Here is a 12,395-nt window from a genome sequence, read left to right on the forward strand (position 1 = left end):
AGGAGTCACCTTGGTGATCTTGCTGTTTGCTTTGGTGAAATACTTCCTCTGGGTTTTCTCCAGGAGGTCGGCTCCTCCGGCAATTGCTAGGATGATGCTGTCTGCCATTCGGTTGTCGTGGAGACAGAGCTCCACGGCGCCCTGAAAGTCTCCGGTCAGCAGAGCCTGAGTGATCAGCCCGTCCACATCTAATGAAAAGAAAGAAAAAAAAGAGACATTTTTATATTAATAGTAATATATAAAAAAATTATCTGCTATGGAAAATCTGCATAAAAAATTAAAGTCCTGGTCTGATCAATCTTTAAAATGGACCAAACGTTATTTCCCCAACAAAGTCAAATTCGTTCTAATAAAAAAAAAATATTAATTTGAGTTTCTGCTAAATACTATGTTGGTTTAGCATTTCAATTAGCAGGACTATTGAAATTAATTGTATGTAAAATAGTTGGCCAGTAAATTTGATTCGGATTAGTGCTTCAGGGTTAGCACAGCTAGCTTTTTAGCTAGCAGTGCCCACCGCTGACGGAGTTGTCAGAAGCGTATTGTGTAAGGAGCTACATCGGTTCAGAACCTCAGAAACACTGATTCTAAATATGTTGTCATGAAAAAGAAAAGAAGCTTCATTTGACAAAAATATTTCAACACAGTTTTATGGCAGTGGTCCCCAACCCCCGGTCCGTGGACCGGTACCGGTCCGTGGACCAATTGGTACCGGGCCGCGCAAGAAATAATTAAATATTTCCGTTTTATGTATTATTTGAGTCTGGAGGATCTTTTATTTTGAAAATCCTTTAACCGGATTCTCTCAGTTACTTGTGCGCCAACACTGAGCCCACAGGCAGCAAAATGAGTAAGAAACGGATCAGATGTCTTTGGAAAGTTTCTTTGCAAAGGGGAAAAGGCCCAGAGAAGAGACAGGAGGATGGATTTATCCCGGACCGGTAGGTGAGTCAAACATTACAAGCCGCTCTGTGTAACATGCGGCAATAGAAACAACCCGGTTCGGCTCGGCTCGCCTCTATTTCGGAGTGACCGCGTTTCCACCGGCCCTTCTTGGCTCTGTAGCAGGGTGCCGCCTCCTGGTGGCGGGTGGGTGTAGCGCCATGTGCTGTTGACCGGTTATTTTTTTTAACTACATGAAAATTTAAAGCCCCGGTCATTTGACAGGTTATAATTAACACCCTCATGCGAGGACGTGATAGACTTTACGCAAAGAGTTCATCGCAGAGGAAACTAAAATCAATCAGTAAAAGAATCCTTTCTGAATATCATCTCATTGACACTGAACTAAATGCGTCTTTCTGACCGGTGTTATATCTTTAAAATTTCCTCTTCGGTCATATTTCAGTCCGTTTTTCGTCAATATGCGAGAGCTTAGCGCGATGCGCGCTCCCGCGAGAGGGGATGCAATTTTGGGCAGGCATGCGTTTCTGGGTATAACATCGGCTGCTAATGTGGCAATGAAGCTTCAAACTGCTTTGCCACGTAGAGAAAAGCAGGCTGTGGATATAAGCAACACTTCAGGTGTTATTGTCTCCATCACTCCCAGATGGGACCGTCTCGTTGCAGAGAAACAAGCTCAAGGCTCCTGTTAGTCATTATCGTGAGTTAAAATTTTCACGAAAGTAAAATGCTCGTTTTTGTGGCGAATCTGTATCTTATTTTGAAGGGATATGTAAAAGTTACCATAGCGACCAGAGTCAGAGTGTTTGGGCAGTGGTCGAGAGGAGATGAGTAGAGCTTGTGAGTCTTAAGTCTGGTTTAGACGGAAAGATTTAAGGATTGTCGGCCGATTCTCCAAACCTCTGTGACCACAGAGCTGATAAAAGAACAACAGGTTCGATCGGGTCGTGTGTCCAAGGCAGGAGGAACCACCACACGAACGTCCCGATTCCAGAGGATAATCCAGTAAAACCCCCAACATAGCATACGGGAATTTAGAATAACCAAACACGGATGACGATGTAGTTCAATAGTGACAGTTTGTGGAGTCATTTTAAGAGATAAAAGACGTAACAGAAAGAAAAGGCGGTGGATAAAAGACAGCGGGAGCAGCCGCCCTATTTGCTGCACTATGATTTGGAGGTGAATATGTTTTTTCATAGTTAACATTTTTAACTGAAGAAACATAAACATATATAATAACGACCTTTACATAAAATAATAAACATTTCCACATATCATCTCTGATATCCACTGGACTCTCAGATGCGATATGTCAGCTATTTGGGATTCCCCTCTGTTCTTACGTCACCGCGCTTTCTGATTGGCTATGCTGCGATAAAAAGCCCAAGAAAACTCAAATTAGGTATATTCAGGATTTAGCGGGAACACCAACATGCAGAAGCCTTATCTGACGGTTCTTCCCCCCCCCGGGCCGCAGCAAAATTTTCCAAGTCTTCACCGGTCCGTGGTAATAAAAAGGTTGGGGACCACTGTTTTATGGAATCTCCCTCTCTCGCTCTCCCTGAGCCGGCGTGGCGGTACCTTTACTGATGCTGAGATGGACTCCTCCTGAAGGAGTGGGAACCGGAGGGGGGATCTCTGCTGGCGTTTCCACAGGACTGCTCTCCTCCACTTCCACCTGGGCTGTCAGGTCCTGAAGCATAAAACGAAATGTTTTCTACACAAAACCAAAAGCTGCAGAATAACTTCAAATCATTAAAAAAAGACAGAGAGAGGACATGGTTTGATGCCAGGAGTACAGCCAAATGTGTTGGTGGGCCAACACATTTGAATCCAAAACGATGCCACCAGAGAGGCTGATAGACGCACTTTTCACACCGTGAATGGAAAATAATTTACTTCAGGACCAAAGTGGAATTTTAGTTATTGGCAAAGACAATTAAGAGGAATCTAATGCCACAACTTCCACAAGAAGCAAATCAAAATGATCAAGAGTGAGAAATTCAAGTTTCACAAATCACTTGGAAAAAGTAAAGAACGCAGTTAGTGACCACTGCCCAGGGTGGACCATTCATCTGTCACTTCATAGGAGAAACTTCCACATCCTAAAATTATCTTCCTTCTCATATTTCTTAAAAAAAAAAAAAACACACAGCATCACAACACAGATGTCTTATATTTCAGATTTTTGTGTGTTTATAGTCATATTCTTGTTTTCTTACTTCCCATCAGTTTGTCTTTCTCTATTACCATCTGACTGTTTCCTTTTTGTGAGTTTTATCTTTACTTGTAATGCGTTTTATGTCCATCGGCCCATTTTAAACCTCTGCAACACATTTTGCATCCCAATTTTTTACATAAAAATGGTTCTACAACAGATTTGATTGGAAATAACAGGCGTTAGGAATCACAACACGCCAACAGAGACGTCTTCTGTGATATTTTCAGAACTCAGAAAGTCTAACATGACGTCATGTTGGATGTGCAGTTCTGCACAAAACCCCCCTCAGGTTTCATGGTTTTCAATGGGAACACTGCTTTGTTTGGCTACAAAGACCAACACACTTACGTCTACAATCCTTTTTTTTTTTTAGACTTATTTACAAGCCAAGAACATTTAGGGAAGTTCTTATAACTTAAAAAAATGCAGCCGAGTTCAACTGGAATTTTTTTGTGTTGCCGTTTCAACCAGAGTTATTCAACATGAACGCAGCGCCTTCACTTGAATGAACCCACATTAATTTGACTGACAGATATTCTCATTGATTAAGCTCCTCTCGGTGGCTCCTAATAGAGAATCACCAGCGGTATGCAGCGACCTGAACCACTGGCACCGAGGACGGGCAGCGAGACTAAACCTGCATGAACTTGGAGACAATAAACCTTTTCTCCCAGAGCAATTGCATTAAAATCACCTGGATGAGCCTGTGTTTAGTTGTGCAGTGATATTAAATGCAGCTTAAGAGTAATTCTCATCAAACTCTACCTCATTCAGAGGGATCTCCTCCTCTTCCTCCTGTTTCTCCTCCTCATCCTCATCATCCTCTTCCTCCTCCACCATGTTGGTGTCCAGTTCGCTGTCAGGACCATCTTCCGGTTCTGCCGGCTCCTCGCTGTCCAGGTCAGGAGTGGAGTTCAGATGGAGCGCGGCTGCAGGCTGGAGGTTTGAGGCGGCGATCAGGTCGAACGCTGCCTCTGGAGTGTCAGCAGGGGGCGCCAGGCTGAGGTCTGCTGAAGGCAGCGGTGAGGTGGAGGCGGACAAGTCCGGCTGCAGAGCCAAAAGACAAGCTCAGGACGAGATGGAGGATTTAAAAATATATATATATGATGGATGAAACGATGGACAGACATACAAATGGTGGACAAACAGACAAAAGGGTTGGATGACAGGTGCAAAAAAATGGACATCCAACTAGTTGGATCCATCCAAACAGTTGGATGGATCCAAATATTTCCACATAAATGGAATGAAGCCTGGAAATAAAACAAAACTCCCCATGTTTATTCCTTATCAAAATTGTCTTGCTACTTGAAAGTGACTTTAAAACAAACAAACAAACAAACAAACAAACAAACAAATCTCTTAGCTGTCTTAGCTGCCACAGATAGTCTGAATGGATGTTGTGGATCACTCTGCTTAAGAAAGAAACATTTTCTCTGGTCTTCATGGCAGCTTCAAAACTAAATGTTGATTTATATATTAATCATTTGGTGCAAATGTGATTTTAATTCGCTTTCCGACTGGGGAGGATTTTAAATGAATAGGATTTTATTTCAGTTCATATGAGTTGAACTTCTCCTTTGCTCTTTTTTTCACTCCAACTGAGTGAAAATCCTGAAGCTACAAAAACAGGAGAGGAAATCTTGCAACACTTCCTTATTGCACAACATGAAAAACCCACAGCCTCAAGCCTGAAGACACACATCTGTCATAATAATAATAATAATAATAATAATAACAGTTATTATCTTTGGCAGAAAATAAATGTTAATAAAAAGATTAAATTAGCGCTTTAGCTTAGCAACAATCTGCTAGCTCGGTATTGTGGCCATAAGATGCAGCATTAGTCCAACTCCAGGCTGCTTTTGTTGTGAGAAAAAGTTGAGTAATGAGCACTTTTTTTTTCTGAACGCATCTCCTAAAAATCCTTAAAAATTCCTTTAACATATACAAGTTAAGCGTCTCAACTTACCTGAGGGACGTTAGCAGGTTTCTCCTCTAAAGCTGCTGAAATCTGTAAACATCACAAACACATTTATCACAAGACACCAAGGTGAAAAGAAAAGTTTGAGCTAAAGTCAGGCTATGTGAATGCAGTCACCTTGGAGGCGACGTCCTCTTTGTTGTAGCCTAGGAGCTCCAGGTACTTGCTGCGAACATCGCTCTCGAAATTCACCTAGCAACCAAAAATCATAAAAAAAAAAAAAAAAAAAACGGGTGTGTTTTACTTGAAACTCTTCTTTGAAACAGATTGATGCTCCTACCTTCAGGAAGGACCAGACTGTTCTGTCAAACTCGTTCTCAGCTGAGCTGATCTTCTCCTGGCAGAAGTCCACGAAGCCACCCGAGCTCAGGGTGGCCTGCAGCCGGTCGGAGCGCTCCAAAAAGGCCGTTTCCGTGACGACCTGACTGATGTGAACGACATGGGATGTGGGCTGCTGGGGCTGCGGAGGCTTCGCGTTCTCCAATGACACCAGCTTCCCTCCAAACTACGAGACAAAACAAAACAAAACAAAAAAAACAGCGTAAACGATGATGGTTTCCACTAAAACAATTGGAGCATAGCTTCACTGACTCACAGCGAAGGAGGCTCCCACTGGTCTGCGGATCCACTTGGGGGGCTTCTTCAGGGGGTTGACTGTAGCTGGAGCGGCAGGGGTCTGCGGCAGCTGCAGTGGAGGCAGCGGCTGCCCTGTCCCAAACGGGTCCAGGTTCCCAAAGGAGTTGCTGATCTGAAATGGAGCCAAAAGTAAGACGCACTGAAAACCTCACTAAATCTCGCAGCACAAAGCAGAAATGATAACAGATGCAGAAGCAGTCACACTTTTCGCAGTTAGAGACCCAAGCGTCTAACATTTTTCTGTGATTTAATGTGTCAATTTGAAAATGATTAAGTTTCTTTTAATTTATCATGCGATTCATTGTTTAAATTGCAACAGGCTTAATAGTGAAGCCCTCACCTGATCGGCGTGCCTCTGGCTCTGCGCCTGGCTGCTGCCTCCCATGATGGAGTAGATATCGATGTGGCCGTCGAAGCCCGCGGCCGACAGCACCGCCGGGTTCCTGGGGCACCACTGGATGTCGAAGCACCACTGGCTGCTGGTGGGCAGCTCGTACAGAACCTGGAGGTTTGAGCCAATCGTTCCCTCGTGAAGCAAATGCCGAGAAGGTGCAGAACATTCAGACGAACCGGCGAGACAGAGGGTGGGGAAAGCGTTACCTCTCCTGTGTTGGGGTTCCAGCACAGGATGCGGCTGTCCTTCCCGCAGCTCAGGAGCAGCTCCGGATCGGCCAAGCTCCAGGCGATAGCCAGGACCCCTCTGCACAAAACGGAGCAGCACCATTAGATCAACTGGGTCGGGAGTACACTCTAAGAGACTGAAAGGTTTTCACAGGCACTCAGCTCCTTCAGACTAGCCAGCAGCAATTAGCAAACACCTGGTGGAACTGCTGAGCTCATTATAGGAGCTACTTCAGAGTAATGCTGGTAAAAACGTCGTCAAGGAGTTAATGGAGCCATGCTGCGATGACTTCCTGAAGGCGGAGTTTCAGAAAGAGCAGGATCTTCTTAAAGAGACAGAGGCCCAATTTCAAGGCGTTAAATTTCAAAGTCAAATTTCTTTTAAGTCATATTCGATAAAAATAGTATTTTTATAACAACTGAAGGTAACATAGTTACTTCACTGTGCTATAAAATCCTTGGAAAATACATAACACTGCCCCTTTAAGCATAGCGGGCGATATGTTTCTGTATATCATAGAAATGTTAACACCCTGCATCAAGGTGAGCATAATTATTATATTTTCTTTAGAGCCAAACAGGAGATTTAACCGACTCTGAAACGCCAAAAATTACCAAAAGTCTCTCAGCGACACACAGCACTCATTATAAATATGATTTACCTTTACATCATAAAACCCTAAATATAAAGACTCGTGAATAAAGCCTGCCAGAGGAAGGGAACAGAAGTTTTTACCGCGTGTGTTGCTCTAAAATCTTGAGAGGAGAGGAAGCGAATCGCAAGTCCCACATCTGGATGACCGGCAGCCGGTCGTCTTCTGAGGACATGACCAGCTGAGTGGCCACTTCGGGGTTCCAGGCCAGCCCAGAACAATGCATCTGGAGGCAGACACATGGAGCACAGCGGCAGGGTGAGACACGCTCCACCACACGGCTGAAACTAACGGTTATTTTATAACCGTTTGTTTGATTGTTCTCACCATTAAGCAATTAATCATATAAAAAATGAAAAATTCTACAGATTTTTCATTTATCCCCCTAAGCCTTTTTTATACAATATTAGAAGTATATTAATGCATATAAACAAATTATTCCATTCCTTTTTAAATAAGATTTTATTTTCTAAAATGCAATAGCATATAGTTCTTTTAGCAAATTTAAAATTGAAACTAAACCACTTGAGGAGTTTTGGCTAAAACTTATTTACACCAAAGGTTTTTTTTATTATTTTAAATCCAATATATTGTGTACAGTTTCGGCTCTGGATGTGTTGGTTTTGTTTAAATAAATGGCCTCTACTGGGTCTCTGTACTCCAGGTGACAATTAATCGATTACTACATTAGTTGTCGATTTATTTCAATAATCGATTAATCACAATTAATCGTTTCAGCCCCACTCTGTGATGTTCTGTGCGCTCTAGGTGGAGGACCTACTCTGTTGCTGTGGTCGCTGACTTTGATAATGAGGTCGTTCTTCCGCAGGTCCCACACTGAGGCCCTGCCGCTCGGGCAGGCCGAGGCCAGGATGTGCTGGACCTGTTTGTTCCACGCCACGCAACTGATGTCCTCCTGCGGCTTTAGAAGAAAGAAGGAAAGAGAGAGAGAGAGAGAGAGAAAACCCCGATATATTTTAATACATCCCAGAAAAAATGATCTCATTCAAGCATTCCATAGAATGAGTGTCAGCAGACTCAACATAGACAATATGGAGAGCCAAATTACCAAAAATAAAATAACTTTTGAAATAGCTTAAATTTATTAATTTATGATGTGCTTCAGCACAGAAACATGAAATAATATATATTGAGTTTTTAAAATGAATACATTTATTTGAGGAACAAATAAACAAATCTATATTTAATAAGTTATTTCTTTTTTTTCATTTCCAGTTTTATCAAATTAAAGACAATTTGACAAATTATTTATTTATTTATTTTAATTTGGCATTAAATAATGTTTGAAGGTAATCTTAATTGCAAGGTTAAGCCTGGCATTTTTTTCAACTTGTGTTAAAGCAATTTTTAACTTGGTAATCACATTTTAGGTATTAATAAAAACTAAAAATGCTGTAAGCAGCATAAAAGTACCTGTGCTTTAGGTCCTGGCGTCATGGGAGAGCCAAAATTATTCATGTCCCAGATGTAAATTTCTGATTCATTCCCACCAGACGCAACCAAGTTTGACTGGGGAAAAAAAGAGAAAATAGTCAGTATAAAAATCACCTTGAAAAATATTCATACCCCTTAAATTTCCTCAATGGTTTTCAAGTCAAAATCTTGGGTGTTTCAGTGAGATTTTTATGTGACACAAAGCAGCGTCCAACTAGGAAGGTAGTTTTCAAAAAGAGCTCAAAACTAAAAAATGTGGTGTGCATTTTATTATTTAGAGACCATTATCAAGTAAAACATTGATATGGATTGAATAATGCAAGTTCGGCCTCTCAAAGTCTAGTAAATGTTAATATTGTTCAGAACACTCCACACTGAAACTGGAAGATGTTTTAAAATATCCTAAATCAAACATGACAACCAAAAACAATAAATAATAAGGAAATAAAAGAACAACTGAAACTGTAAATAAAATGTATTATGAATGATTAATCATCAAAATGGAAACTAATGAGCTCATTTTAATTCATCATGTGATTAAGTGATCAACAGCTTATTGCGACAGTTTTAGCAAATTCTCACTTAAAATGTCAAAAAAAAAACAATAATAATAATAATAATACTGAGCAATAAGGTTTATGTCCTCTCATTCCTACTACTTTACAATTAAAAAAATACTTTATTGATCCCAAAGGGAAATGAAATGTTGCTGAAATTAATTCAAAATTCTTCAAAGATTTATTGTAGATTTACAGCTGTGGGAAGGAAAGATGTCCTGTAGCAGTCTATACTACAGCGAACTTGAAGAAGCCTCTGACTAAAGACACTGTTTTTCTAAGACAGACTGTCTACTGAAGAGAATGACCGGGGCTGTCTAATCATTTTTTTGATTTTATATTTAAAAAAAGTAAAGCATGAATATTTTTTTCATTGGAGCTAAAAGGCAAATAATTTAGAAAAAACAATTCTCGGGGCCGGACGGCTACATACTTGGAAATGGTTGACGTCGAGGGCCCTCACTGGCCCCGTGTGCCTGACGTTCTCGGCTACGATGACGTCGCTCTCTCCGGCCATGATCTTGGCGGCGTCGTACAGGATGACGTTGCCGTTCTCCCCGCCGGCGATCAGCACCCCGGACGGGTGGCCCTGGGCGTCCATGCCGTAGGGGCCCCACACCAGTTTATGATATCTGTGGGAAGCAAAAAAAGGTGAACGTATGAGAAGAGAAAGGGCTAAACACACACACACACACACACACACACACACATAAACAGGAGAATTCAGCTAACAGTGGCGGTGCAGAGAAACTCTTCTCCACCTGTGAGCGGAGGAGAGGCTGCCGCACGACTTCATATCCAGAGACGGATCAGCCAGGTCCAACTCGAAGAGCTCCAGGGAGGCATTGGTGCTGAAGGAGGCGTCCAGCTGCTGGGCAGACGTTCCTGCACAGACAGAACCGGAAAAATACAGCATTTAAGTGGATGGGTCTTCCTTTCCTTATAGCGATAAAACCACAGAAGCAAGTCATTTAAACAAACCATGGCAACCGAGATGCCAAGATTCATTCATATTCAAGAACAACTTTAATTAGCTAGATTGCTTGAGAAATCAGATGGTGTTAAAAGGTGATGATAACAAAGTTAAATCCCTTTATTGTTTGGCTCAAACCTGTTGCTAGGTAGATTGGGTGGTGCTGAGCAGGACTCCAGCTCTGGATGGCTGTGCGGTTGATCTCTTTAAGTTTCATCCTGGATGAAAAAACAAAATAAAACAAAACAAAAAAATAAACAGAACGTGACATATTCAAATTATGACAGAACTGGTGAAAGCTGTGCTGGTTTGTTGGGGGGGAGGGGGGGAGCCATCATGAAGCTTTTCTCCCAACATCTTTTTTAGAAAAAATTTTACTTTTTCGACACTACAATTATTCTTACTCGAGTAAAACCTTCTGCACACTCTACCCTCTGTTAGTAGCTTTTATTTTTAAAATATCAGAATATGTATACAAGATAATATTTTAGTCATTTTAACATATTAAATACAATGTTACTCAGTACTTGAGTAGATATTTTTTATGATATACTATTTTTTCTTTACTCTTACTTGAGTCATTTCTTGGACGAATACTTGATACTTTAACTTCAGTAGAAATATGTTCATTTCAAATATGATACATGAGTGCACATTTTTTGGCTAATATACCACTTCATTTAATCACAACATGCATTGTTTTCACGAAAATCTGTGTAAAATCTACAGAATATTTTAATGTCAATGTGAATAACTATTGTAGATTAACAGAAAGTTAATCATTCTAGAAGCAGAACAGAAGCAACAAGCTGAACATGGGATCATTTTTAGCTCTTCCCAATCCCAATGAAGTACACAGATGGAACAAAAAGAGAGTGGCAGTGTGAATATTTTCAGAAACAATAATAAACACTGAAAAGTTTTAAATGGACCAGTTTTAATGGTTCATGCCTGCACTCAACGCATTTCATGCTGCACGACATTGTTTATATTTATCTGCTTCACCGACTTCACAGAATCTGATCAGATTCGCCTGGTCTTAGAGATTAACCTGGCAGGGCTTCAATGACACTTTAGAAATATATGGCATGTTTTTTACAGTTCAGTCTGATTCTAGGACAGCTTAGTTACAGAATAACAGACCCAGGCCTCGTTTTCACCTGGCTTCTGTGATTCATATTAAGTGACAGCAGGGGAATTTCACAGAAAAGCGGATTTCTCTCAAGAAATGAAGAATCTGGCTTGATTTTGCAAGGGAAAAACACTCGAGCTAGCATGAAGCTAACAGCTGATGCAGGATAACAAAAAGCCTAAAAGAGTGGGAACATTACTGCTGAAACACAGTCCATGTGTTACTGTCAACTCCACCAGCTATCCGGGAGAGTGTTACCTGTTCTGGTAAAGGACATGCTGTTTTCAGTTAGTACCGTACTAGATACATAATGAAAGACAGTAGCAGACCTACACACACACACACACACACACGCACACAGATCTTATTACTTCTCTAAAGCGGCTTACCTTCTCTTCTGAACCGCTCCTCACATGAACGCAATAACAAAACAAACACACACAACCTCCGGCCTGAAGAAGTTCCCGTTTCGATTCTGCTCCGATGAATAACTGGTGTGTAGGCAGAGGAACGGGCTACCGGGTCCCGGCTGCGGACTCTCAGGACAGATTTCCACGTCCCCACTGGTCTCCATCAACGTGGCACTAAGCAACAACCTCCTCCCACGAAGAAGAACATCAGCTTCCGGGTAGACGAACCGCACCATAGATCGCACCGTCTTTCCCTTGCTAGCAAGCTAAGAAGCTAGGGTAACTCATGCTCATTGACAGCAGTTGCTTTTAATTAAATGCATCTTAATAAAGGATTTTATTTTTCCATACATTTATAGTATTTAATGAATAAATGTAAACACCCATACAGTCGTGGAAATAGAAATGTTTAAATAAAATTATATTAAAAACTAGCAATATTACCTTATAAACTATCCAAAAACTGACGTAGAAATAAAAAAAAAACTACACACGAAGCTGGACGTTTCAGTGCCTCCAGACGTCTTTTAAATTAAGCACATACATTTAAATGTAAAACGCATCTTGCAGTTTTCTTAGAAGCCGAGATTTTGTAATTTTTTTAAAGTAACCCTACACATTTCGTTTGATCTGAGCATCCTATTTTAACACAGTATTATTTTGTTTTGGTGTTTAATTTTCTAACAATATTTTACTCAATTTTGTTTAAATGTCATAACATTTTTAAAGAAACTGCTCAAACTAAATGACGTACTCTACTTATATTTTTGTAACTACACACCATTAACTTTACTTGTAATCTTAGTTTTAACATCAAAATGTATGAGTCAAGGTTTGTCAGAATTTA

At 40.9% G+C, this 12,395-nt stretch overlaps 1 protein-coding gene across 11 annotated transcripts in view; it reads right to left on the minus strand.

Moving 5' to 3' along the window:
* The window catches only part of sec31a (SEC31 homolog A, COPII coat complex component), a 27,903-nt gene extending 16,133 nt beyond the window's left edge, over positions 1-11,770 (minus strand). For 6 of the 11 annotated variants that reach the window (XM_015002126.2, XM_088010772.1, XM_015002124.2 and 3 more), the window contains exons 1-16: positions 11,528-11,769; positions 10,145-10,224; positions 9,795-9,918; positions 9,467-9,665; positions 8,456-8,551; positions 7,803-7,943; positions 7,105-7,247; positions 6,348-6,447; positions 6,088-6,249; positions 5,707-5,859; positions 5,392-5,616; positions 5,229-5,303; positions 5,100-5,141; positions 3,893-4,174; positions 2,488-2,599; positions 10-188 (exon numbers count right to left, since the gene is read on the minus strand). In XM_015002126.2, coding sequence (XP_014857612.1) covers positions 10-188; positions 2,488-2,599; positions 3,893-4,174; positions 5,100-5,141; positions 5,229-5,303; positions 5,392-5,616; positions 5,707-5,859; positions 6,088-6,249; positions 6,348-6,447; positions 7,105-7,247; positions 7,803-7,943; positions 8,456-8,551; positions 9,467-9,665; positions 9,795-9,918; positions 10,145-10,223 — 2,112 coding nt within the window. In that variant the 5' untranslated portion in view covers position 10,224; positions 11,528-11,769. Of the gene's footprint in view, positions 1-9; positions 189-2,487; positions 2,600-3,892; positions 4,175-5,099; positions 5,142-5,228; positions 5,304-5,391; positions 5,617-5,706; positions 5,860-6,087; positions 6,250-6,347; positions 6,448-7,104; positions 7,248-7,802; positions 7,944-8,455; positions 8,552-9,466; positions 9,666-9,794; positions 9,919-10,144; positions 10,225-11,527 lie in introns of all 11 variants that reach the window. The other 5 variants (XM_088010771.1, XM_088010769.1, XM_088010773.1 and 2 more) reach the window with 3 other exon arrangements.
* Positions 11,771-12,395: the final 625 nt, after the last annotated feature.

Source organism: Poecilia mexicana, unplaced genomic scaffold (genome assembly GCF_051168715.1).
Source record: "Poecilia mexicana isolate PSO_F unplaced genomic scaffold, ASM5116871v1 scaffold_12, whole genome shotgun sequence".
Classification (NCBI taxonomy): domain Eukaryota; kingdom Metazoa; phylum Chordata; class Actinopteri; order Cyprinodontiformes; family Poeciliidae; genus Poecilia; species Poecilia mexicana.